The sequence below is a fragment of the Ovis canadensis genome, chromosome 15, assembly GCF_042477335.2.
Source record: "Ovis canadensis isolate MfBH-ARS-UI-01 breed Bighorn chromosome 15, ARS-UI_OviCan_v2, whole genome shotgun sequence".
Classification (NCBI taxonomy): Eukaryota; Metazoa; Chordata; class Mammalia; order Artiodactyla; family Bovidae; genus Ovis; species Ovis canadensis.
The window spans coordinates 83,420,349-83,445,484 of NC_091259.1; the positions used below are offsets into that span (position 1 = coordinate 83,420,349).

A 25,136-nucleotide genomic window follows, 5' to 3' on the forward strand; every position below is an offset into this window, starting at 1 on the left:
CAGACGGCTTCCCCTACTCTTCATCTCATACAGTGCAGTTTCCCTACAGTTTTCCTAGGGCTGAAGCAGGGGCCCTGAGGAAAAGAGAGTCGCCTGTAGCCCTAGGTCCTGTAGATCCGTCACACCAGCCCCTAAGGTGATAAACCAGGGCTCCACAAATGGGCTGACGGTCTCCAGGGACCAGTCCACAAGCATGGACTGGGTTACCTGCAGGTGCCTAAGTTGGGAGAGCTGGAGAGCGAGGAAGAGTACAGGATGGGTCAGCCTTGCTGCCATTTTAGCGGGGAAGACGGATACAGAACTTGCTGTCTCCCTCATCCCAGAAGACTGGGCAGCGGAAGGGAGCTTCCTTCTGGCTAGTGGAGAGGAGGAGGGATGCCGGAGGGCCTCTGAGAAGAGGTGTCTGGTGTTCTCAGGGCTCCCAGGATGCCGGGGGGCCTCTCCCTCCTTTGTGGGGATGCCTCCCCAGTGACACCTTCTGAAGGGGGTGGCCACGTGCCTGACCCCATGAAGGGCGGTTCTGACGTTTCGGTGGTCACTGCATGTTTCACAGATAAATTTCCGCTGTAAGCCATCCTTCCGTGAATCGGGCTCCAGGAACGTCCGTGAGGTAAGTGCCGGGGGTGGTCAGGGCCCCGGGTTTCCCGAGCGGGACCCTCGGCAGTGACTCCAGAGCATTGTCGGGCTTCTGCCCATCACTCAGCCCGGTGCCGCTCCTCTCCTCCGCCAGCCAACCTTCGTGCGGCACCACTGGGTACACCGGCGGCGCCAGGACGGCAAGTGTCGGCACTGCGGGAAGGTGAGGCTGCGCCTGAGCAAGCTGGCCCTGGTCCTGGCGGCCCTGCACGGCCACGTGTGGCCCGTCCGCCCCTGACCGCAGGCGGAGTCCTGGGCCCACTCTCTGGCTGCCACACCCACTCAATCCCAGAACCCCCAGGTCCCTGGGCAGAGCGGGAGAGCAGTGTGTCTGGACCGCTCAGAAGCTGTGAGCAACCCCTTCAAGAAGCATGAAGGCTTTTTCCCTCGCTAGCTCAGCCGATGCACGTTGAGGGCCTGCCGGGTGTGAGCACGGCCCACAGCAGCCCAGGTTTCACTAACCTGTCTTGTCCCCTCCACCCACCCCCCAGTAAGTTCAGGCTCTGAGAGATCTAGGGGCCTTGTCCCTCCTCCCGCCGTCCACCCTGAGCGTCCAGCGCGTCCGGCACAGTAGGCCCTGTGATAAGCCTGTGTAGGACAAATAGGGAATGACTGTGATGGGTACTGCACAGAGCTTTGAGAGCCTGGGTTGGGAAGGAGGGACTGGAGTTAGGCAGGAGTTATCTATGGACCCCTTTCCAGCAGATGGTGCAGTTAACTTCAGAGACCCAGCCTGGCTCAGCCCCCGTGACTCTAGGGACTCCTTTTATAGTTCTTTTCTTTAAAAAAAAAAAAAGAGTGCTCAGTTGCCCTGGGTGGAAAGACGTTGGCGGCAGGAAGGGGCTGGGCCTGCTGCTCTGGGCCCAGCCCCGGGGACCCTCAGCACCCTCTGCCCCCTAGGGCTTCCAGCAGAAGTTCACCTTCCACAGCAAGGAGATCGTGGCCATCAGCTGCTCCTGGTGCAAGCAAGCAGTGAGTGCCACTCCCCTGCCGCTGGCTGTCCCACAGGGCTGCGCGGGTGCGGGCTGCAGGTCTCGCGGGCCCAGCTCAGCCACGCCCCCGCCGCCCCGCCCCTGCAGTACCACAGCAAGGTGTCCTGCTTCATGCTGCAGCAGATCGAGGAGCCGTGCTCCCTGGGGGTCCACGCCGCCGTGGTCATCCCCCCTACCTGGATCCTCCGGGCCCGCAGGCCCCAGGTGAGCCCCACCTGCGCCAGGAAGCCCCAACCCCCGCAACCCCCAGGGTCTGCCGGCCACCCCAGCTCCAACCACCGTGTCACCCACACCTCCACTTCCCTCGCAGAACACCCTCAAAGCCAGCAAGAAGAAAAAGAGAGCATCCTTCAAGAGGAAGTCTAGCAAGAAAGGGCCTGAGGTTAGACTGGGGACCAGGCGGGCAGCCGAAGGGGAACAGGAGAGGGGGGCCTGTTTCTTGGGACACTGAGGCCCGCCCCCCTCGGAGCTCATGATGCGGCCATCGCTGGGTCAGTCTGGGCTCTGGGGCCCCCGAGCAGGGGGAGGGGTCAGGTCCTCCTCTGGGGCCAGGCCCACTGTGAGGTCTGACCCCGCGGTGATACTCACGGGGGCACCCGGGGCATGGAGGACAGGGTGAGGGTCCCCCAGGGCGGGAGCCAGCCTTACGGGCTCTCTCTGTCTCCAAGGAGGGCCGCTGGAGACCCTTCATCATCAGGCCTACTCCATCTCCCCTCATGAAGCCCCTGCTGGTGTTCGTGAACCCCAAGAGTGGGGGCAACCAGGTGCGCAGGGCCTCCAGTCTCCCCTGCGAGCCTTGGGGGAGGGGTGGGGTCTAGCTCAGCTCCTCCCCCCAGCAGGTGTTCCCAGGTCTGCTTCGGCCCCATTCCTCTTTCGCTGGGATTCGGAGAAAGTTGCGTTCTGTCTCCGCCTCTTGCCTCTTCCTGGGCCCACAGGCTTCCCCACCTCAGCCCCCCACCCCTGATGCCTCCCCACTTCCCTGTTGGCTCCTGGTTTCCCGCAGGGCGCCAAGATCATCCAGTCCTTCCTCTGGTATCTGAATCCCCGGCAAGTCTTTGACCTGAGCCAGGGGGGTCCCAGGGAGGCGTAAGTACCTTCCAGGGCTCTGCGGGGGTGGTGGCGAGGGCTGGCCTGGCGCACTCTCGGGCCACAGCTCAGGGACCGTGACCCATCTGACTCCGTTCCCGCCCTCTGACCCCAGGCTGGAGATGTATCGCCGGGTGCACAACCTGCGGATCCTGGCCTGCGGGGGCGACGGCACGGTGAGTCCTCCTGCCCCCGATCCCGCCCGACCTGGCCCGCTCTGACCCGGCCCACGCCCACCTGGCCTGCTCTGCCCTGCCCCTCCAGGTCGGCTGGATCCTTTCCACGCTGGACCAGCTGCGCTTGAAGCCACCGCCGCCAGTCGCCATCCTGCCCCTGGGCACTGGCAATGACTTGGCCCGCACCCTCAACTGGGGCGGGGTGAGCGCCCGCAGATGGGGCAGGGAGCTGGGGATGGGGAGGTGGGGTGCTGTGGGAGGCTCAGACCCCAGAGGAGCTCAGTTCCCACCCCCCACCCCCTGCCTCCAGGGCTACACCGATGAGCCTGTGTCTAAGATCCTGTCTCACGTGGAGGAGGGCAACGTGGTGCAGCTGGACCGCTGGGACCTCCGTGCAGAGCCCAACCCCGAGGCAGGGCCTGAAGAGCGAGACGAGGGGGCCACCGACCGGGTGGGTCAACAGTGGGGGGTAGAGCCGGGGGTGTCTGGGATCTGGGGCAAGTCTTTGTGTCACCAGACTTTGGCCTCTCTTCGGGAAGAGGGAATGGTGGTCCTCAGCTCATGAGAGTTGTCTACAGCCTCTCGGCACATCTTACTAAGCACCTGCTACAACCAGGCACCACTGGTTCTCAGCAGCGCCCAGAGCCAGGTCCTGGTGCACGTGAGGCCCGTCAGGGAGGAGGGTCGTCGGTGGGGTGAGGCCTGGGAAGAAAAGCCAGCCGGGCACAGGCTGCTTTGGTGTGCAGGCACTCGGCAGGGCTCCCCAGGAGCTGAGAAGGCCGGTCCGAGGCCCCGTTTCTGCAGAGGTGGCTGTGGGGAGGGGCGGGGTACAAATGGGAGCCCCTCATGCCTGTCCCTTGGCCTTCCTCCAGCTGCCTCTGGATGTCTTCAACAACTACTTCAGCCTGGGCTTTGATGCCCATGTCACCCTGGAGTTTCACGAGTCTCGAGGTGGGCACGTCTTTGCTGAGGAGGCCGCCTGCGGCTGGTGGTGGTGGTGGGGAACCCAGGAGGGGCCCGGAGATGGCCAGACCTCTCCCCTGCCAGTACAAGGCTTTCATCCGTCGTCAGCCCTCCCGCCCGAGCCCAGCTGGGAAAGCCCCAACAGGCTCAGAGCAGCTGACTGTCCCCTATTTCTTGTCACCACCCAGAGGCCAACCCGGAGAAGTTCAACAGCCGCTTCCGGAATAAGATGTTCTATGCCGGGGTGAGTGAGTCCGAGGCCTGCCGCCGTGCCCAGCCGTTGCCGTGCCCACCCGTGTCCACCAGGCCTCAGGACCCCTGTGTGGCAGCGGGCAGGACATGCCCTGTTACCCACAGATGGTGACGCCCTCTGTCTCCCACAGACAGCCTTCTCCGACTTCCTGATGGGCAGCTCCAAGGACTTGGCCAAGCACATCCGCGTGGTGGTGAGCAGGCTGTGCCCACAGGCAGGGTGGGTGGGTCTGGCGGGAGGGAGACCCTCTGGGCACATATGCTCTCAACCCCGTCCGCCTGTTCCTGCCTGCAGTGTGATGGGACTGACCTGACCCCCAAGATTCAGGACCTGAAACCCCAGTGCATTGTTTTCTTGAACATCCCCAGGTGAGGAGGGGGTGGTGCTGGGTGGGCCCTGCTGCCCCTGTCTTGCACACCCGTCCTCTGAAGCCCGTGGCGGTGCCCTCCCCTCCAGGTACTGCGCAGGCACCATGCCCTGGGGCCACCCTGGGGAGCACCACGACTTCGAGCCCCAGCGGCACGACGATGGCTACCTCGAGGTCATCGGCTTTACCATGACCTCCCTGGTGAGTAAGCCAGCACAAGGCCCACCTGGAGCCCCAGGCCTGCCTTGCCCCTGGCCCTGGCCCTGAGACGGAAGGGAATGCCTTCCCTGGTGGTCCAGTGGTTAAGAATCCACCTTGCAATGCATGGGACATGAGTTTGATCCCTTTGGGGGTCCCTAAGTTCCCACATGCCTCAGGGCAACTAAGCCTGCGTGACAAAACTGAGATCTGAAGCAACCAGATAAATATAAAAAAGAAAAAAAAAAAATTACAGAAGAGGGTCACCAAATTCCTTTTCATTGGCCAGAACTGGAGAATTCACCCTCACTTCCTTTCTCTGGCTGGGGTCTCACCCTCTGCTCTCCGTCGGGTGGGGGATTACTCACTTTGTTCTCCAGCCTGGGAAAAGGAAAGCCTGTGGTCCTGCCAGCCCCTGACCCTGAGTCTCCCGTGCCCACAGGCCGCGCTGCAGGTGGGCGGGCACGGCGAGCGGCTGACGCAGTGCCGAGAGGTGCTGCTCACCACGTCCAAAGCCATCCCAGTGCAGGTGGACGGCGAGCCCTGCAAGCTTGCAGCCTCCCGCATCCGCATCGCCCTGCGCAACCAGGCCACCATGGTCCAGAAGGCCAAGCGGCGGAGCGCTGCCCCCCTGCACAGCGAGTATGTCCCCCCCACCCTGCCCACATGCCCTGGGCCCCAGAGACTCTGCCCACCCCTGGCCTCAGTTTTTCCCTCTGGGAAGGAGGCTAACAGTACCCCAGGGCAGCTGGGGCGAGGGGCAGTACGTGGTGTGATGCCTGGCGGGGACCAGCAGCTTGGGCAGGGCCCTTGCCAAGCGCCACGTGGTCCCCCTGCCTGCAGCCAGCAGCCGGTGCCAGAGCAGCTGCGAGTCCAGGTGAGCAGGGTCAGCATGCACGACTACGAGGCCCTGCACTACGACAAGGAGCAGCTCAAAGAGGCTTGTGAGTGGCACGCGGGGTGGGGAGGGGTCGCTGAGGAGCGGGGCCCGGGCTGGGGTGCAGCCCGCTGCTAACGGCCGCCCTGCCCTGCAGCCGTGCCGCTGGGCACTGTGGTGGTCCCGGGAGACAGCGACCTGGAGCTGTGCCGTGCTCACATCGAGAGGCTCCGGCAGGTGAGGGGTGGGGCCAGGGCCTGCCCATGGGGCCGCCGCCGGCCCAGGTTCTAGTGGCCTCCAGCCCTGGCCTCTGCCTCTCTTGCCAGGAGCCCGAAGGTGCTGGAGCCAAGGCCCCGATGTGCCAGAAACTGTCCCCCAAGTGGTGCTTCCTCGATGGTCAGTGGCCCCCGAAGGGCCGGGTCCCGTCCTGGGTCCCACCCCATCCCTTGGCAGTCCTGGGTGGGGTGGCTGGAAACCCGGGCCTGGACAGGGGGCCATCTTCCTCAGCCAGCCCTCTCCCCACAGCCACCACTGCCAGCCGCTTCTACAGAATCGACAGGGCCCAGGTAAGCACTCAAGGTCTGCTCCAAAAACTGCCGGCTCCGGGGCCCCATGTCACCTGTCCTGCTTGGCTGTCCTGCACAGCCGGACACACCTGTGTCCGCCGATGGGCAGTGCACAGGGATGGTGCTGACGGCAGGGAGCTGGGCACTTGGGGTTGGCTTGTGGGGAGCCTCAAAGCACAGGCATCTTCCAGCCTGACACTGAAGGAAAGGTGCTTTGGGTCAGAGGCTGGGGCACCCGGTAAAGGCTTAGCTGTGGGAAGGGGCTGCAAGCTGGGGGCCCCCTGTATGAGGTCAGAGGATCTGGGGCAGGAAGGGAGAAGAGGGGGGTGGGGTGGGCTGGGGTGGGGTGGGGGCTGCTACAGGCCTGGCTGCCCCATCATTGCTCCACCTCACGGCCGTGGCTTCTCCAGGTCTGCTGGCCTGGCGTCCCCCTGCACCCCACATCGGCTGCCCTGCAGGGCCCTGACCCTCGGCCCAACCTTCCCCCCCAACCCTGTAGGAACACCTCAACTACGTGACCGAGATTGCACAGGACGAGATTTATATCCTGGACCCTGAGCTGCTGGGGGCATCTGCCCGTCCTGACCTCCCCACCCCCACGTCCCCTCTCCCCACCTCGCCCTGCTCCCCCACATCCCGGTGAGTCCCAAGCCTCAGCCAACCCTCCCCCCCAACATTGCCCCAAAGGACAGCCGACTGAAGCCCCCCCCTCGCCGGGCTACATCCAGGCCACCATCCACCCCGCTGCAGTGGCCGGAGACCCGGGCTCCCTCCCGGCCACCCCCACCCTCGTCTGAGCACCCTGCAGCCCCCTGGCCTCCTGCTCTCCCGCAGCACCCTGTGGGCATGTGCCCTGCCCTGCTCACTTCACCCTGGGCACCAGTGCCCTCCTCCACCACCGCAGTGCAGCCCCACTCACCTGTCTGTCCTTTGCCACCTCTTTTGCCCGCCTCTGGACTTGTCCTTGCCTCCCCGATCTGCACCCTCCACTCATGTCTCAGCCTGGGAGTGCCTTCTCTGCAGTCTCTCGGGAGCCCCCCTGAAGCTGCTGTTCAGTCACACCACCCAGTCTCCCGTTCTTCTGCACTTCCTGCTGTTCAGAACACTGTTTACTCGTTTGTCTGACTTTGTCTCTCTGAGTAGAATGTAAGCTCCCTGAGAGCAAGTTCTCCACCTGTCTTGTTCACGGCTGTGTTGCTGGTGCCCAGAACAGTGCTTGACATGCAGGAGGCACTCAATAAACTGTTGAATGAACCAAGGGCGCCCTGGGCTGGGGCTGGGAGGGCAACAAGCTGGGCCTGTGCCGCAGCCACGTCACCCTGCCTCACCCTGGCTCATCTCACCCTGGCACTGCCACATCACATGTCACCCTGTCATTTCATGTCATCTTGTCACGTCCTGTCACACCTCCTGTCACATCCTGTCACCCTCACATCTCGTCACCTTGTCATCTCATCCTGTCACCCTGTCACGTTACCCCATCACATCTCATCCTGTCACATCTCATGTCACCTTGTCACATCTCATCCTGTCACATCGTCATCTTGTCACCTCATGTCACATCCTATCACCTTGTCACCTCATCCTGTCACATCTCGTCACCTGTCACATCTGTCACCTTGTCACATGTCACCTCAAGTCACTGTCGCATATCCTGTCACATCACATCTCATCCTGTCACCCTGTCACATCTCATGTCGCTCTGTCACATCTCATCCTGTTACATTGTCACCTTGTCCCCTCATGTCACATCCTGTCACGTCTCATGTCACCTTGTCACACCCTGTCACCGTCACATCCCATGTCACGCTTCATCCTGTCACCTGTCACATCCCATGTCACATCTCACCGTCACCTTGTCACATCTGTTGCTGTCATGTCACCTCAAGTCACTGTCACCTTGTCACACCTCATCCTGTCACATATCACTGTCATCTTGTGATGTCACCCCATATCTCATCCTGTCACCTTGTCATCTCATCCTGTCACCATCACATCTCATGTCACCTGTCACCCTGTCACCCTGTCACGTCACCTCGTCACTGTCACATCTCATGCTGTCACATCACACCTCATCCTGTCACCCTGTCACATATCACTGTCATCTTGTGATGTCACCCCATATCTCATCCTGTCACCTTGTCATCTCATCCTGTCACCGTCACATCTCATGTCACCTGTCACCCTGTCATATGTCACCTCGTCACTGTCACATCTCATGCTGTCACATCACACCTCATCCTGTCACCCTGTCACATATCACTGTCATCTTGTGATGTCACCCCATATCTCATCCTGTCACCCTGTCACGTTACCCCATCACATCTCATCCTGTCACATCTCATGTCACCTTGTCACATCTCATCCTGTTACATCATCATCTTGTCACCTCATGTCACATCCTATCACCTTGTCACCTCATCCTGTCACATCTCGTCACCTGTCACATCTGTCACCTTGTCACATGTCACCTCAAGTCACTGTCACATATCGTGTCACATCACATCTCGTCACCCTGTCACATCTCATGTCGCTCTGTCACATCTCATCCTGTTACATTGTCACCTTGTCCCCTCATGTCACATCCTGTCACATCTCATGTCACCTTGTCACACCATCACCGTCACATCCCATGTCACGCTTCATCCTGTCACCTGTCACATCCCATGTCACATCTCACCATCACCTTGTCACATCTGTTGCTGTCATGTCATCTCAAGTCACTGTCACCTTGTCAACCTCATCCTGTCATCCTGTCACATGTCACTGTCATCTTGTGATGTCACCCCATATCTCATCCTGTCACCTTGTCATCTCCTGTCACCGTCACATCTCATGTCACGTCACCCTGTCATATCACCTCGTCACTGTCACATCTCATCCTGTCACCCTGTCACATATCGCTGTCATCTTGTGATGTCACCCCATCTCATCCTGTCACCCTGTCGCATCTGTCACCTTGTCACATCCTGTCACCCTGTCACATTTCATGTCGCTCTGTCACATCCTGTTACATTGTCGCCTTGTCACCTCGTCACATCCTGTCACCTTGTCACATCTCATGTCACCATCACATCTCGTCGCCTCATCCTGTCACCCTGTCGCATCTCATGTCACTCTGTCATCTTGTGATGTCACCCCATATCTCATCCTGTCACACCTCACGTCACCCCGTCACATCTGCTCTGTTTGCAGGTCACTGCCAGGGGACACTGCGCCCCCTACAGGTGAGGCCTCTCCCTGCAGGGCCCCTGCTTTCTCCCTGGTCAGAGGACCCAGGCTCAGTGGGGTGGGGCAGGACCAGGTGGACCCATACACAGCCTCACGCCCACATAGCTATAGTCACGTTTGCCACAGCCCTAGGCACACGTGCCCCTCAGGCCCTCTTTGCACAGTAATACATCACACACATGTTCACGCACTGATGCAAGCCAAGGCCTCCCGTGCCAGAGTGTAACAGGCTGGTGTTCCGAGCAGGTGAAGAGCTCATCGAGGCTGCCAAGAGGAACGATTTCTGTAAGGTACTATGCCAGGCTCGGGCGTCTTCCCCTTGGCAGCCCCAGCAGGGCCCGGGGAGTGGGGCCTCTGGCTGGGCCAGGAGCTGCTTGGTTGATCTGTCGTGACCTGGCTCTCTGGGGGGGAGGTCTCCATGTGATTGTCCCAATCTGCCCTGCCCCGCCCACTATCATTGTCCCTCCATAGGGGCTTCCTAGCTCAGTCTGTCTGTCCCCAGGGCACAGAAAGGAGTGAGTCTTAGAAGAACTACAGGCTCCAAGGCTCCCAGGGAGTCCAAGGGCACCTGGGATGAGAGAAGCCCAATGTCTCTGCCTTGCACTCCCAAAAGACCCCCAGAGACCTCTAGGGATCCTGGGGCCTGTGTGAGTTGGAGGGGTGTTTCTGTGGTGGGAAGGAGGGTGGTCTCGAGGCGCCCCAGCCTTGCCCTGCCTCCTGCCCCCAGCTCCAGGAGCTGCACCGAGCTGGGGGCGACCTCATGCACCGTGACGAACGGAGCCGCACGCTCCTGCACCACGCGGTCAGCACCGGTAGCAAGGAAGTGGTCCGCTACCTGCTGGAGCACGGTGAGCTGTGCCCCTGGGGTCCCTGGGGCCGCTGGGATGCTGCCAGGCCTCTCTGACCTCTTCCCCCCACCCTTCTCCAGCGCCCACTGAGATCCTTGATGCCGTGGAGGAAAAGTGAGTATCTGGGCAGGGCAGGACCCCAGTTACCCTGGAAACCACCCAGGCTTCATCTAGCCCCTCGATGTGGATCCTTTCTGAGCCCATAAAACTCTACCTGGCCACATCTGTCGCCCTCTGGGCCACTCCCAGCCCCGCCCCAGGATCCAACACTTCTGCCCCTTCTGATGGCCCCTGCGGAGACAGGAGGGCCCAGAGGATTGGGTGGGGTCCACAGCCAGCCCCTGTTCCCCCAGTGGGGAGACCTGCCTGCACCAGGCGGCAGCCCTGGGCCAGCGCACCATCTGCCACTACATCGTGGAGGCCGGGGCCTCGCTCATGAAGACCGACCAGCAGGTGAGCAGAGGGGGAGGGCGGGCACGGAGGAATCCACGCAGACACGGCCCGTGGGAGAGGGGAGCCTGGGGGAGGGCGGCCTCGGGATTCAGAGCTGGCCTTCAACACAGCCCAGCCCCCAAGCCTGAGCCCGCAGAAGGCAGCTCCTCCCGAGGAAGCGCCCTGTCTTCCAGTCTGTTGGGGCCAGCAGGCTCCTGAGGTGACGGCAGCTCCCCACCCCCGCCTCCATCCAGGGCGACACTCCCCGGCAGAGGGCTGAAAAGGCTCAGGACACGGAACTGGCGGCTTACCTGGAGAACCGGCAGCATTACCAGATGATCCAGCGGGAGGACCAGGAGACGGCGGTGTGAGGGCCGGCCAGTCCCCTCCTGGCCTCCGCCCTGCCACATTCCAGTCAGATGGCCACAGAGGGACCCGGGCCCAGGGAAGGAGCTGCGTGCTGCTCCCTGAGGAGCTGCCCAGACCTAGGGCTGGACTCTAAGGAGCTGGGGGAGGGGTCTCACCCTGTCCCCTGAGGCCACAGCCTAACCCAGAGGGAGGCTCACAGGGGACCAGGAAACTGGACTGGGCTGGGCAGGCCTGGGGGTGGGGGGCATAGCATTGGGGGCGGCCCTCACCTTCCTGCTGTGGGGGCCTTGGAATTCAGGGGCTGCAGCTGGGAGGGCAGAGGGCCTTGAGGAAGCCCCCAGGAAGAGGCTTCTCAAGCCTCACAGCCCTTCGGGACTGTCACTCTGAGGCTCCTGGGAGCTCAGCCCCCTCTCCTGCCTTGACCCCCCCACCCACCCGGGGTCTTCTGCTGCACCTGCCTGCCCGCCTGCCGCCCTGCTTAGCTCCCCTGTGACCCTCCTCCCAAACCCTGTCATTTCACCTCCGACTCTGTGGCCTGGGGGTTGGGATGGGGCTCCCTCATGGTGACATGTTTACAGCTGGGTGTGACTCAGTAAAGTATTTTTTTTTCCTTTCTGCTTTTCTTTTTTTGGGGGGGGTGGGGGAGTCTTCCTGAAGCAGTGGGATCTGCTGGGTTATCCGCAGGGTGGGGGACTGGACGCCGTGAAGCAGGCCCATTTCAGGGGGTCCTGATTCCCGTGTGGGGGTGGGGTCTGAGGGCCTGCCCGGGACCTGACCTCGGCCAGGCTGCCGGGCTCGCAGGGGCTGGGGGAGGAGCCGATTTCCTCCTGCTTCCCGCTTCCCGCTGGGACGATAACAATGAAAGTGAAAGAGGTGGGGCAGGGGCCAGGCCTGGTTTCTTGGGCCCGGTTGCCCAGTGGCTGGGCAAGCCCCCTCCCCCTGGCCTCCACCGCTCTGGCTCCTACGGGGACCTGAAGAGGCGATGCCCGAGGTCCCGGCTCACAAGAGGTGGGCATTTGCAGCCGCTGCAGGGCCGAATCTGGAACTTCTCAGACGGCTCCTGTCCGCTCTTAAGTCAACTAAACCCTGGCCTGCCGGCTCTTCCTTCCTCAACTCCCCCCAACCCCCCTCGCACCCCCTCCAACCTGCGCTCCGAGAAAAGCGCAGCGGCCTCCGCGGCCTACCCCCTCAATCTCGCTCTTCTGGGGTTCCCCTGCGAGCCCCACCGCAACACGGAGCAGAGCCCCTGCACACTTGGTAAAGCGATCCGAGGCGAGGGCTGGTGCTGCTTCCCCAGCATCTAAGGGGCTCTGAGAGTCTAGCGGGTCCTGGGAGGTGGAGGGGGGGACTCGACGAGGTTCATCACTGCACCCTCCCGGGGCTCGGCGGACAGAGCCGCTCATCGGCTCGAACGCGGGCCCCACGCTGGGACCTGGGACACAGCCGGGACTCCGTTACCCCGTCCTGGTCTCCACCTAAGGCTCCGTGGCCGTGGAGGGAAGCGGGCGTCCAGGAGAGAAAGGGGACGGCAAACCGGGGCTGGGGCCGATGGAGCTCCAGATCGGGGCATGGGGAATGGGGTTCGGGGACCGGACGGAGGCCCGCGGCCGGGAGAGCCCGGGATCGGAGGATGGGGGGCCCAGGAGAGCCGGGCGTCTGAGAGCGGAGGGCAGAGGCCGGGTGAGGCGAGGGTGTGGGGCGAGCGGCGGGAAGAGGGGGGTAGGGGCGCGGGGAGGGAGGGGAGGCGGGGACGCCGGGGTCGGGGGGCGGTGCGGGTTTGAGGGGAGGGGGCGGGGCAGGTCCTTCCTCAGTGGGGGGGAGGGGCGGGGGGCCCATGTGACCGGCTCAGACCGGTTCTGGAGACAAAAGGGGCCGCGGCGGCCGGAGCGGGACGGCCCGGCGCGGGAGGGAGCGAAGCCGCGCGCGCGGGCAGCGAGCGAGTGAGCGTGCGGGGCCCCGGAGGGTGCGCGGCGGCTTCGGGCCCCCCAGCCGCTGCCCAGCTGGGGTCCGGAGGCCGGGAGGGGGTCTGAGCTGCGTCCCGGGCTCCAGGAGGCCCCCGGGGAGATTCCTCCCGCTGTGCACCCGGGCTGGCGGCGAGGGTCCAGCCCCGCCAAGTCCGCCGCTACCGCAGTAGCAGCCCGACTCTTTGGGCCTGGCCTGGGAACTGGGGCAAAGTTGGGGGGGATTGGTCCACGCCTGCGGCCCCCGGGGGGTACTCTGACCCATGCTCTCCCCTCAGGATGCAGCGCCGAAGCTTCCTCCTCCTCGCCCTCCTCGCCCTGCTGGCTCTCACCTCCGCGGTGGCCAAAAAGAAAGGTGATACGGCGGGGGCGGGGGACTGGAAAGGGGCCGGAGCCCAGGTGAGGCCGGACCCCAGGAAGGGTGAGTCCTAGTCCGGGTTCTGAGCTCTCTGTTCCCCGGCGTTGCAGACAAAGTGAAGAAGGGAGGCCTGGGGAGCGAGTGTGCCGAGTGGACCTGGGGGCCCTGCACCCCCAGCAGCAAGGACTGCGGCGTGGGATTCCGCGAGGGCACCTGCGGGGCCCAGACGCAGCGCATCCGCTGCCGGGTGCCCTGTAACTGGAAGAAGGAGTTCGGAGGTGAGCTGGGGTGCCCGCGGAGGGTAGGCAGGGGGCGCCCAGCTTCACAGGCCCCATCACAGGCTGCTCAGCTCTAACCTCCCCGGGCTCTCCCGCCAGCCGACTGCAAGTACAAGTTTGAGACCTGGGGGGCGTGTGATGGGGGCACAGGCACCAAAGCCCGCCAAGGGACCCTGAAGAAGGCGCGATACAATGCCCAGTGCCAGGAGACCATCCGAGTGACCAAGCCCTGCAGCCCCAAGACCAAAGCCAAGGCCAAAGGTTAGCGAGGGTGGGGTGGGTAGGGATGGGGTTGTCACAGGTGGCTGCCCCCACCTGTGAAGGCAGTGGTGAAGCTGCCGTTTTGGGATACTGGCCAGTGACTTCTTGATGTCTACACTGTCTTTCTATAGGCAGAGACCTTAGGTGAGTGGTACTGAGAGATCTGCAGATGGGGTTTGGGAGGTTGAAACCCTGGCTCAATAGGATCCAGGGCAGTGGGCCTGGAAGGGCCTGGCTTTGTCATTTCCCAGCAGGTGGGGGCAGTTTCTAGCTGGGACGGACTTCCTTACTTCCTCTCTCCCTTAGCTTCCTTCCTGACTCTCAGCAGTCCTGGAGGCCAACCAGGCAGAGGGGCATATGCCCACTTCCCAGGCGAGGGGACTGAGGCTGTGTTCCAGGGCTGCTGGGACTAGGACTGAGACCGGGAACTGAGAGGTTTTCTGATTTCCCAGCGGAAGTCCAAGCTGGTGGAGTGAGGAACGTCCCAGGGCATCACAATGGCTGCCCGGGTCCAGGGGCTTCCCGGCGGGCTGATGGAGAACCACCAGGGGGCAGAATTTTGTTTTCTCTAATGTGCGAGCTGCAGGGAAGGGTGGGGGGGTCTCCACTGGGTCACCCGAACCCTGCTAATGCAGTGTTTCTTTCTTGTTTTACAGCCAAGAAAGGGAAGGAAAAGGATTAGCGGCCAGGCCCAGATGCCAAGGAGCCCCGGCTTCACTCGGAGGCCCGGCCCACGCCCTCCCTCCACAGGCTCAAGATGTTACCCACCAGTGCCTTCTTCCTCCTCGTTAGCTTTATCAATCATGCCCTGCTTCTTCCCTCTCACTTGCCCATATCACCCCAAGTGCCCAAAGTGGGGAGGGACAACAGATTCTGGGCCGCTTGAGCACCCCGCCCCTGCCAAGGGATTTGATTCCCCTGTACCCCCTTTACTTTTTCCTCCGACTGGACGCCATTACTGAGGAATAAATAAAGTAAATATCTTTTTGTTCCCAATAAAAGCTTTTCTTTTAATATATAAAAGCCCCTTCCCAGGGAGTTTGCTGTGGTGATTTGTTGGAAGTGGGAGAATGGAGGAGAGGGCTGGAGGGAATGGTGGCTTTCGGGGGTTTGGGGGCTTGGCGGTGAGTGCCTCCCAGAGCTCATGGAGAAAGAATGGTTATGAAAATTTCTTCCAGGTGCCCCTATTGACCCCTGGAAGGGTGCCCCCGGTCAAGTCCCCTGAGCCCTTCAGTCCTGTTTCTCCAGGGGCCAGGCCAGGGGTGGGGAGGGAACCCGGGGGCGATAGGACTGACTCCTCCATCTCAGTTTCCCCAGATTCAGGATCTTTGGGTCCAGCCCCCTGCCAATCCAGAAGGTTCTATCTTGAGAGAAGAGAGGTGGGGGTAGCTTGCCCTCCAGCCCTGCCCATTCCCCCCACCTCCATCAAGGAAGACTATTGGGGTCAAATCCACCCAACCTGAGGGTTTCTCCCTGGTAACCCACTGGAGCGTCCCTCATACTCTGCAGAGGCCAGTGTGAATACCCCTCGCAGTCCCACCTTCACTACATGTGACCCGGGACAAGCCCCCTCCTTGGGGAGGGACAACTCCACAGAAGGATGGAACCGCTCAGCTCAGCCTAGGGTGGGAGGTGGTGGACCCCAGTTCCTGAGTGAACCCCTGATCTCCCCACTGGCCCATCCTGAATGTGACCGGGCGTGCTATAAGGGGTATGTTCAGAGCCCACTCTGCCTGGCTTCCAGCCAGCCCACCCCCCACACCCACCCAACCAGAGCCTGGCTGAGTAGCTGCAGCAAGGGGAGTCTCTGCCCCTGGAGTGGTATTTAGAAGAAGGGGCGGAGCCTACATGCGGGGGTGTTGGGGGCAGAAAGCACCGGTTACAGCAGAGTAGGGGTCCCTCCCCTTCCATTCCCTTCCTGAGTCTCCTTTCCCGACCATTGGCCCTCTTGCTCCTCCCAAAGGAGGCTCTGCTCCCTTCCAGATGTCCCTTCTTTCAGCCATGCTGGCCAGTCACAGTGGGGCAAGGTGCCCATGTAGGCCAGTGCCCCCCAGCTCCCTGAGGCAGGACAACAGAGATGGGTCAGACCGTCCGGCTCAGTCACCTTCTGGGGCTGATCCTCCTCAGCCTGAGCAGAGACCTGGTCTCGGAATCCAGCCAGAGCCTCTTCTGAGCCTCACGGGGTCTCGGGGACCTCAGTTCTCTCCGGAGAACGTGAACACTGAGAAGTGCCTCCAAATCTCCTGGACATCAGCCGAGCCACGCACTCGCCCGCACCCACGCCAGAACCTCCAGTGGCACCCTGCCTGCCTACCTGGCAGTGCCGATGTTCCGATACTGGCAGAGCAGCAGGTGCCGGAAGGTCTTTTTAAAGGTGGCGTTGCAGAGGGCATAGCAGGCTGGGTTGATGGTGCTGTTGACATAGCAGAGCCAGTAGCCGATGGACCACACGGTCTCGGGGATGCAGCTCTGGCAGAAGGTGTTCACCAGGACCATGACGTTGTAGGGCGTCCAGGTGAGGATGAAGGCCAGCAGGATGGCGAAGATGGTCCGAGTCACCTTGCGCTCCCGGGCCGCCATCTGCCGCTTCTTCCGCACCTGGCTGCGGGCGATGCTGGCAAACTTCCGGGCCACGTTGGCCGCCGGGCGCATGCCAGCTGGTGTGGCAGGCACGATCTCGATGGCCGTCACACACTCGTTGCCTGTCTGCTTCGTTACAATCTGGATCTTGGACCATTTGGAGGCCGGGTTGAGGGTCCGTGGCTGGAGGGGGGGTGCGGGTGTGGCCGGCGTGGTGGCCTCTGTGGTTGACAGCTCTGTGGGTGGGCGTTCCTTGGTGTTTTGGGTGGCGCTGCCAGAGCTGGACTCATTGGAGGTGTCTTTGTCGGCCATGGGGCGTGGCGGCGGCGGCAGCACGGGCGGAGGAGCCTCCTCTAGCTTCCCGTTGCGCAGCTCGCCCCGAGCGGCGGCGTCTCCCTGGGGCGGTGGTTTCTTGATGCTCTGCTTCATCAGGGGGCTCTTGAGGAAGGCCAGGGTCTTGGCCTTCTTCTCCTTCGGGCCTTCGGGCCGGTGCTTGTGAACTCGGCTCCGACTGGCCAGGGAGATGTGGACGTAGAGCACCGTCATGATGACCACGGGCAGGTAGAAGGCGGCGATGGCCGTGCCGAAGGTCACTGCGGGGTTGGACAGGAACTGGATGAAGCACTGGTTGTCGGGCACCGTCCGCTTGCCCACCACAAACTGCCAGAACAAGATGGCAGGCGCCCAGAGCACAAAGGACAGGACCCAGGCGGCGGCGATCATCAGGCCTGCCATCTTGGTGGTGCGCCGGGCGGGGTAGGTGAGGGGCTTGGTGACGCAGAAGTACCGGTCGAAGCTGATGATGAGCAGGTTCATGACGGAGGCGTTGCTCACCACGTAATCCAGGGCCAGCCACAGGTCACAGACCACGGCACCCAGGGGCCAGTAGCCCTTGATGATGTACACGGTGTAGAGGTTCATGGAGAAAGCGCCTATGATGAGATCGGCACAGGCCAGGCTGAAGAGGAAGTAGTTGTTGACCGTCTGCAGCTGCCTGTTCACCTTGATGGACAGCATCACCAGGATGTTGCCCACGACCGTCACCAGGCTCAGGGAGCCTGTCACCGTGGCAATGAACACCATCTCCACCGTCTCATAGCGGTTATGGGTTGACGTGACCAGGCGCACAGACTGGTTGCCTGAGCTGCTGTTGATCGGGGTGAAGTTCGCCATTTTGGATAGTGGCAGTGGGCGGACTGTGTCTGGAACAAGAGAGGAAGGGGGTGAACCGCTGAAGCGCATGAGAGGCATGAGGTGGGGTGCCCTGGAGTCAAGGGGATAGAGGAGCAACATCGTCCTGCAGAACCTTAGAGAACCCGGTCCCATCACTTCCTCCTGTCTCCACTCACGCGGCATTTCCTGGGTGCCTACTCTGTGTAAGGGGACGACAGAGGATGAGATGGCTGGATGGCATCACTGACTTGATGGACGTGAGTTTGGGTAAACTCCGGGAGTTGGTGATGGACAGGGAGGCCTGGCGTGCTGCAGTCCGTGGGGTCACAAAGAGTCGGACACGACTGAGCGACTGAACTGAACAGAACTCTGTGCAAGTGCTGTTGTAGGCACTGGGGTTACAGACGTGAAGGAGACACACGCAGCCTTCCACTCTCATGAAGCTCACATCCCGATCAGGGGAGACATACATACACATGAGCAACGAAAAAGCGCTAGAATGAAAACAAGGGCAGGTGACAGAAAATGAGTCAGAGAGGGGATGGGCAGTCAGAGCTGCAGAGAGCGGCCTCGACGAGGGCGATGGCGGAGCTGAGGCCCAGAGGCACGTGCAAGGCATGGACAGGAGGCCAGTATGGGTGGAGGGGTGGGGGCAAGGGTGGTCCTGACACCAGCGCGTGGCTCAGGTCAAGGGTATTCCTTCATTCACCCTCTTTGTCACTTCTTTTTCTTTTTTTAGATTTTTTAATGTTTTTTTAATTAGAGGATAATCACAATATTGTGCTGGTTTTTTGCTATCCACCCACATGAATCAGTATTAAGTACACGTATGTCCCTTCCCTCTTGAACTTGGTCACTTCTTAACCAAATGTTCCAGCGGGACTTGCCCACTAATCCGTACAGAAGGCACTGGGGACAAAGGCAAGAATATATACTACCAGCTAATGTGCATTGTCTACCAAGCACTTTCTATGCTTTTTGTAAGTATTCATTCATTTCACCTTCACAACAAATCTAGGAAGTAGACGCTGTTATTTATTTGTTTATCGGTCATGGGGCATGGCATGTGGGATCTTAGTTCCCTGGCTAGGGATCAGACCCACACCCTCTGCAGTGGAAGCACGGAGTCTTAACCACTCGACTACCAGGGAGGACGTTGTTATTTCTTACTAACAGATGAAGAAACCGAGGCCATAACCTGCCCAAGGTTCCATAGCTCCTGCAGCTCATGTTGCTGTTCCAGAGCTAAGGGATCTGGCAGAGGGAGCCCCAAAGAGCCACAGGAGCCAGTGGTCCCAGAGGTGACCTGACCTGATCACGGAGCAGGTGGCGTGGAATCGGAAATTCAACGAGGAGGGGACAGTGCCACTGTGGCAGCCCCTCCCGGAGCACCCCCACATCCCCAGGGCGTGGGGGTGCAGCGCAAGGGCAGCTGGGGTCTGTTTGTGAAGAACCAGAAGCCCAAAGGGCCCGTCCGCTGAGGCGAGACTCCAAGGGCTTCCCGCGGGCCAGTGCCCGATGGGAACCCGAAGGGGGAGCGAGTGGCCCAGAGGGGCTGCGGCAGGGGCGCCCGTGGCCAGCCCCCGAGGGTGCCCCTCGCCTGCCAGTGCCCACTGGGTGCCCTTGCCGGAGGCCCCCAAGCCTGGGGCCTCTCCCTGAAGCCTCTCCGCATCCCCCCACCTCCTCTCCCTCCATGTGAGGGAGGCCCACGCCCAGCGCGCTGTGCCAGGGCAGCCGTTCAGCCCAGCCTCCTTCACACCCGCCAACACGCGCACCATTACACACGCACACGGGCCCATCACAGCCCCACCAGCCCCGCAGCTCCCTGGCGTATATACGTAGTTCTGTGCGTCTGTGTGAGAGAGAGGCGGAGGAAGCAGGGTGTGGAGGAAGGAGCCCGCACCCCACAGCCCAGGCTCCCAGGGTCTTAGCTGGGCGGCCATGCGCAAGCCACCTTGCCCCCCTGCCCCTCCCGGGCTCCTTTGCAAAGTAGAGAGAGAGGCTGCCTGTCCTGGGACAGCCTCCCTCCTGGCAGCGATGCGGGTCAGCACCTCAACTGCCTCTCCAGCACGATTATGCACTGGAGGCTGGAACCAGGTGCCAGAGTGACCCCCCTGCACCCGCCCTCCCCTCCAAGCCCGGCTTCAGTCAGCCACCATTACAGCCCCAGCCTCCTGGCCTGGCAGTTTCAATCCTCACACCCAAATCCTTAGTTCACAGGAGAGGCTCAGAGCAGGGTGGTGCCACCCCCAAGGTGGCAGAAGAGTCAAGGGCAAAGACCAAGTACCATGCTCACAGACTCCAAAATAGAAGCTTGGGCACCACCTTCTGGGCGAGACAGGAGGCAGAGGCACCCGGCCTGGGGAGGCTGCCGTCCATAGGCAAGTGCAGGCTGGCTGGCGAGGGCTGGACAGGAATGGTTCATCCACCAGCCTCAAGGAAACCCTCGCCTTAGACCTCCCCCCAGCCCCCCGGTAGGGTCTAGACACAGGCCAGTGAGATAGGAATGGAGATGGAGGTACCAAACAGGAATCACATAATAGCTCTTGTTTATTGAGTGTGAACTATGAGTCAGGGATCCCTCTGAGCTTTTTATATAGATTATCGGGCTTAATCCTCACAGCAGCCGAAAAAGGCAGGTGCTATAAGTGTCTTCATCTTACTGAGGTATCTTCTTACACGCGAGGATGTGAATTAACTTGCCTAAAGTTACCCAGTGTGTAAGGAGGGGTGGGGGCAGAATTAGAGCCCGGGAGCCACCTTAACCCCCAGGTGCTACAACAGCCTCTTGTTTTCCTGCCTCTACTCTATCCTGCCTCAGGTGGCTCAGCGGTTAAAAGAATCCATCTGCAATATAGGAGACACCAGAGACAGGAGTTCAATACCAAGGTTGGGAAGATCCCCTGGAGAAGGAAAAGCAACCCTCTCCAGTATTCTTACACGGAGAATCCTGATGGACAGAGGAGCCTGGCAGGCTACAGTCCATGGGGTCACAAAGAGTCGGACACAACTGAGCACACAGCACCGGGGTGGATCTGGGGAGGCCTGGGTGTAGGGTCTCTTCTCATTCCCTGTAGGCTCCCTCTCTTAGCTTTCCCAGAGAAAAACAGATCTCTTACCTCCATCTGAACAGCTTGTCTCCAATCAGGTGGCCAAGGGTTTACTCCTTGCCCTGGACCTGCTTGGGGAAGCGGCCAGCTGCAGACAGGTCTAGGCAAATACTTTCCCCTCTTCCCGCCCCAAATATCTTTCAGGGGGTCACCCGCAGACATTCCAACTGCACCCTCTGCTGGGGCGCTTCTCTGGGATTCAGGCCCCGCGGGAACCTGGGGAGCAGCCACCGCCCGGGGATGTGTGCACCGCTAGATGGCAATGTCGGTCCCTGGGTGCAGCTCCGGATCTAGAGCAGGTGGCCGCTATTCGCCCACCGCCCCCAAACTCCAAGAGCGACAGGGAACTCACGGGAAGTCCCAGGTAGGGCCTCACAGGGGAGGGCCTAGGAGCCCCTTCGCCAGGCCCCGCCCCAGAGCTGCACTGGGCTCCTCCAGGGGTTCCGCAGTGGGAAAGTTAAGGGCACCCGGTTCCACCCGGCACACTGCGAGGCATGGGTGGGCGGGAAGGCGAGTGCGAGTTCTGTTTGTGTGTGATCACTGGGGAGCGCGAGTAGAAGCTAGTAGCTGTCTGCATGTGCTGTGTGTGTGCGCGCTGAGCCACGCCTGGATACCAGTGCGCCCGTGTGCGCGTGAGCATGCTCGCGCGGTGTGGACACGTGCATGTGCATGTCTCTGTGTGTGCCTGGAGTGCTGCGGCCTGGGCATGCACACGGTTCGGGTGTGCCTGCATCTGTGAGCCTGTGTACAGGAGCAAATGCCAGACCCACCGTGGGTCCTGTGCGTCCCGCCCCTGCCCGGAGGCTCAGCCCATACTTCGGCTGTCTGAGTATGAAGAAGGTCGGCCAAGAACCCGGGTCTAGATCGCTCCCCGCCTGTGTATGGGGAAGCGTTCCCGGCTGCACCGCAAGACCCGACTACAGTCTGAGTTGCCTGGGAGACCCCAGACGTGGGGGCATCGTCTTAGCCCAGGGCCCCGCGGTGTGTGCGTCCCCAACATTGAGGTGCCGAATCCCGGACTGGGACGGGCTTTTGTCGAGGGGTTGCTGTTAAGAGTCTCTCAAAGTGACTTGCGGGACACTCGGTTCTGCTCAGTGTGCCCACTGCGCAGATATCGCCAAAGGGCGCCCAGTCTGCGGGGGAAGGGTGCGAGAAGCACCTCCATAACTGGGATGCCCGGCCGGGACTTGTGTAAGGCGTGTGTAAGACTCTTTCCCATCTCACACTCCCAACCCTGAACCCCGCCGTAGAGGAACCGCCCGGCTCCAGCGGCTGGAGAGGGCACCCGGCCTCTCGAGCCCTGGACTGGGGTGGGCCTCGTCGGGAATTATTACTGGGCCCAACTGGAGACCACGTCTCCCCGACTCCCTGGTGGTCGAAGGGGCCCTGGCTCCCCCGTGCCCCACCCTCCCCCAACTCCCTGGAACGCAGTTTCTGCAGCCTCTGGGCGTGGGCACCTTGCTTTCCTGGGAACTGGAGCCCCCCTTTCCCCAGGCGCGGTGGGCTCGCGTTCCCTGTACGCCAGGGCCAGGGGGCGGTGGTGGTGAAGGGCGGGGGTGGGAGGTGAGTCCTCGATTCCTAGGCGTTCACGCTAGGGCTCCAGGAAGGCTGTGGTCTTTGCTGTGTCCCTGGGGTAGGAGAGGAGACTCAGGAGTTGCGGGGAGGGAGAAGGGGCGCAGGGGATTTGGCACCGACACTGCACTGCGCGTGACACTTCCGCCATGGGGCTCGGGGCTAGGTGCTGGACCTCCCAGTCTCTGAGCCTGGGCGACAAAGGAGGGGAGTCTTGGAGGCGGGAGGGGCGCTAGGAGAGGGCAGGGGTGTTTCCAGTCAGAGTTCAAGGTCGCTGATGGAGGATTCGGTGGACTGGAGTGGGCTGGCGGCGCCGGGGTGGCGAGGAGACGGGCGGGAAAAAGCCTGTTTGGGGCTCCAGCGCCCGGCGCCCCGAAGAGCTGCCAGTGCAGGATGAAGTACGGGGTCCCGCCCCCGACGGCTGCCCCGGGCTCCTGAGGGGCTGCGGGCGGGCACACACACCGGCACCAGCACCGCCGCCGCCCGACCCACTGCTTGTCCATTCCTTCCCGGAGGCGCACCTGGAGAAGCCTCCGAGCCACACTCCGGGCCTTTCTTCCAGCGGGCCCCTCACCCCCCAGGCCTTCTGCAGCTCCCAGCACCGGGCTCGCCCCCGAAGAAGCCTGGGGCCCTGTCCTAGTCGGGCCCGCCTCGGGGAGCCTCCGAGGGTCCGCGAGCCACGCGTCCTTCTCTGCCCACTGAGTCCCCCGCCCCCGCGCAGCCGCGGAGTCACTTACCAGACACCTCCGCCCCGTTCCCCTCGCACCTGACAGACGGCGGGACTGGGGGGTGGCCCCGCGGGCCGGCGGGCGGGGCGCGCGGCCGGGCCGCGGGCCGGGGGCGGGGACGGGGTGCAGAGGGGCGGCCCCTGCTCCGCCCGCAGCTCCCGGCGCTGTGGCTGAGACTCGCGCTCACGCTCGCACTTTTCCCCGAGCCGCGTGATGTCACGGGGAAGCAGCCAATCCTGGCGGGGCCGCGCCGCCCGCCCCGGGCCGGCCACCCAACGGGGACGCGCGGGGGGCACCACCCCGGCGTCGGGGACCCCTGCTACGCGCGCCCCTCCCTGGAGCCGGCCGGAGGCTCTCCACTCGGGCACTGTGGGGGCCACCGCCCGCGGTTCCCAGCGCGGCTTAGCGGGGGGCGCTGCCCTCCCGGGAGCACGGGGGGGGGGTGGGGTGGGGTGGGGTGTCCGCGTTGTCATGGGGACGCGGCGCCCCCTCGCGGGCTGGGAAGGGAGCTGGCAGCCCCGTCTGGCTGCGCTCCCGCCCCCGCTCTGACCAAGCCCAGGCGACGGGGAGGGGGTCTCGTGCCCCACCCGGGTCTCTCTCCTCACACTGCCCGGCTCGCAGCTGGACCACCGGGGCGCGAGTGTTTGACCCTAACAGGAAGTTATGGGGGGGTGGGTGGGGTGGGCTCTCTGCCGTCCGGGTTCCGTCGGGGCAGAGCCGAGGGCCGGCAGTTTCGAGCCTCCAGACGGAGTATTGGCCGCCGGGCAGCCAGGGAAGAAGGGGCGCCGTCGGGGCCTGGAAAGGCGCTGGAGAGAGAAGCTAGGCGACGGTCCCTAGGGAGAAAGGAGCTGGCTCGTCGCACGCAACCTCGCCCGACCCCCATTCCTGCCGTCCGGCTCCCTGCTCCCGCTTTCCAAGCCGGAGAGCGGGTGCGCGCCCTTTCTCCAGCCCCGGGGACAGGACGCGGGGCCCTCCGGCCTGCAGGGCAAGCTCTCCGATGCCTGTGAGGGAAATCTGAGTGCCCAAGGTCACCTGGGGTGGAACCCGGAACGAGACCCACGAGGGAGATAGCTGCGGGTCTCTTGAGGTGTTCGGGAACCGCGCGGGCCGAAGCCCTGGGGCTCGGGGCCTTGCCTGCCCCGAGCTGGAGGGCCAGTTGGGGCGCTCGAGGGATGAGCGCTGGGAGGCTTCAGCACCTCGGAGAGCGCCACCTCGACGCTGACCTCGGCTGCTCCGCTCCGCCTGCGGGCACCAGCGTTCCTGCCTCCGCCGAGACCTTCCTTCCTGCGGCCGGCTAAGGTCCGACTTGCCCCCCCATCCCCCACCCTGCCCCACCACATGCCCAGGCCCCGGGGCTTGCCACCCCAAACTCTCTGAGCGCGAACGTCCGATTAAACCTTAAGACGGATGGTTTCTTTTCTTGAAAAAACAATTCAAGTCCCGCCCCTCCTCCACGGGTTGGGCGGGGGGCTGTGTGTGCTGGGCGCGGGGAGGTGGAGGGCGTACCGCAGCGGAGGAGGCAGCAGGAGCTGCCAGAAAAGGGGCGGGAACTCAGGCAGGAGCCAGCCCCGTGGTGCTCTTCGTGTGGAGCCCTCTGCGTGAACCCGAGGGCTGCCGCTGGCGCCTGGGCGAAAGTGAGGAGCAAGCCATCGGTCTTTTACCTGAACGCTCTGGTCTCCCATGAGTCCCATAATCAAAGGGTGGAAAAGGCCCTGCTGTTCTTGCCCCCACCTCACAGAAGAGGAACCAGCCTTGTTTGGTTCATGTGGCAATTAGATGACTGTCAGCACTGGTTTCCCTTTTTCATGTCCCTCCTAGGGCCTGGGAGAGGGTGCTCCTTCTAGGAGGGTGAAAGTGTGTGTTCGCACGCACATGCAGGTTGGGATGGACCGTCAGACGAGAAAACAAGCAAGGCCACTGGAGGCCGCAGAAACTAGAAAAGTCTCCTCCAACAACTCCCTGGAATTCCTCCAGAAGCTGTTGGGCAAAGCTGCTCCCGTTTTTCCAAAATGTCTATGGTGGGGTAGGTAGGGCCTTGGGCATCCCCCAATTCCAGATCCCACAGTGAACTGTGGAGAGCAGAGTCAGGAACCAGGGGACCTGGTTTAGTCTTTACTCTCT

The 25,136-nt window shown here is 62.4% G+C and overlaps 3 protein-coding genes across 19 annotated transcripts in view; 2 read left to right on the plus strand and 1 right to left on the minus strand.

The window, feature by feature from the left end:
* Nucleotides 1–11,604, plus strand: part of DGKZ (diacylglycerol kinase zeta) — a 44,984-nt gene extending 33,380 nt beyond the window's left edge. For 15 of the 16 annotated variants that reach the window (XM_069553990.1, XM_069553991.1, XM_069553992.1 and 12 more), the window contains 27 exons: nucleotides 554–610; nucleotides 731–799; nucleotides 1,537–1,608; nucleotides 1,716–1,832; nucleotides 1,939–2,010; nucleotides 2,297–2,392; nucleotides 2,632–2,714; nucleotides 2,830–2,890; nucleotides 2,979–3,092; nucleotides 3,201–3,341; nucleotides 3,763–3,841; nucleotides 4,042–4,097; nucleotides 4,237–4,299; nucleotides 4,401–4,474; nucleotides 4,563–4,674; nucleotides 5,114–5,313; nucleotides 5,515–5,615; nucleotides 5,706–5,785; nucleotides 5,875–5,944; nucleotides 6,074–6,114; nucleotides 6,614–6,753; nucleotides 9,310–9,341; nucleotides 9,592–9,635; nucleotides 10,073–10,193; nucleotides 10,274–10,307; nucleotides 10,547–10,646; nucleotides 10,880–11,604. In XM_069553990.1, the coding sequence (XP_069410091.1) occupies nucleotides 554–610; nucleotides 731–799; nucleotides 1,537–1,608; nucleotides 1,716–1,832; nucleotides 1,939–2,010; nucleotides 2,297–2,392; nucleotides 2,632–2,714; nucleotides 2,830–2,890; nucleotides 2,979–3,092; nucleotides 3,201–3,341; nucleotides 3,763–3,841; nucleotides 4,042–4,097; nucleotides 4,237–4,299; nucleotides 4,401–4,474; nucleotides 4,563–4,674; nucleotides 5,114–5,313; nucleotides 5,515–5,615; nucleotides 5,706–5,785; nucleotides 5,875–5,944; nucleotides 6,074–6,114; nucleotides 6,614–6,753; nucleotides 9,310–9,341; nucleotides 9,592–9,635; nucleotides 10,073–10,193; nucleotides 10,274–10,307; nucleotides 10,547–10,646; nucleotides 10,880–10,996 (2,346 nt within the window). In that variant the 3' untranslated portion in view covers nucleotides 10,997–11,604. Of the gene's footprint in view, nucleotides 1–553; nucleotides 611–730; nucleotides 800–1,536; nucleotides 1,609–1,715; nucleotides 1,833–1,938; nucleotides 2,011–2,296; nucleotides 2,393–2,631; nucleotides 2,715–2,829; nucleotides 2,891–2,978; nucleotides 3,093–3,200; nucleotides 3,342–3,762; nucleotides 3,842–4,041; nucleotides 4,098–4,236; nucleotides 4,300–4,400; nucleotides 4,475–4,562; nucleotides 4,675–5,113; nucleotides 5,314–5,514; nucleotides 5,616–5,705; nucleotides 5,786–5,874; nucleotides 5,945–6,073; nucleotides 6,115–6,613; nucleotides 6,754–9,309; nucleotides 9,342–9,591; nucleotides 9,636–9,847; nucleotides 10,194–10,273; nucleotides 10,308–10,546; nucleotides 10,647–10,879 lie in introns of all 16 variants that reach the window. The other variant, XR_011249267.1, reaches the window with a different exon arrangement.
* A 244-nt stretch (nucleotides 11,605–11,848) lies between these two features.
* MDK (midkine) lies at nucleotides 11,849–14,875 on the plus strand. 2 transcript variants are annotated; one of them, XM_069554005.1, is made up of 5 exons: nucleotides 11,849–12,002; nucleotides 13,234–13,310; nucleotides 13,424–13,591; nucleotides 13,691–13,852; nucleotides 14,509–14,875. In XM_069554005.1, the coding sequence occupies exons 1-5, from the start codon at nucleotides 11,977–11,979 to the stop codon at nucleotides 14,532–14,534; spliced, it is 459 nt and encodes a 152-aa protein (XP_069410106.1). In that variant the 5' UTR covers nucleotides 11,849–11,976; the 3' UTR covers nucleotides 14,535–14,875. The 2 variants fall into 2 exon arrangements, with proteins under 2 accessions (XP_069410106.1, XP_069410107.1); XM_069554006.1 differs by lacking the exon at nucleotides 11,849–12,002 and adding an exon at nucleotides 12,747–12,934.
* CHRM4 (cholinergic receptor muscarinic 4) lies at nucleotides 14,836–23,177 on the minus strand. Its single transcript, XM_069554004.1, has 2 exons — nucleotides 23,025–23,177; nucleotides 14,836–17,634 (listed from the first exon to the last, which is right to left on the minus strand). The coding sequence occupies exon 2, from the start codon at nucleotides 17,603–17,605 to the stop codon at nucleotides 16,163–16,165; it is 1,443 nt and encodes a 480-aa protein (XP_069410105.1). The 5' UTR covers nucleotides 17,606–17,634; nucleotides 23,025–23,177; the 3' UTR covers nucleotides 14,836–16,162.
* Between the last annotated feature and the right edge of the window lie 1,959 nt (nucleotides 23,178–25,136).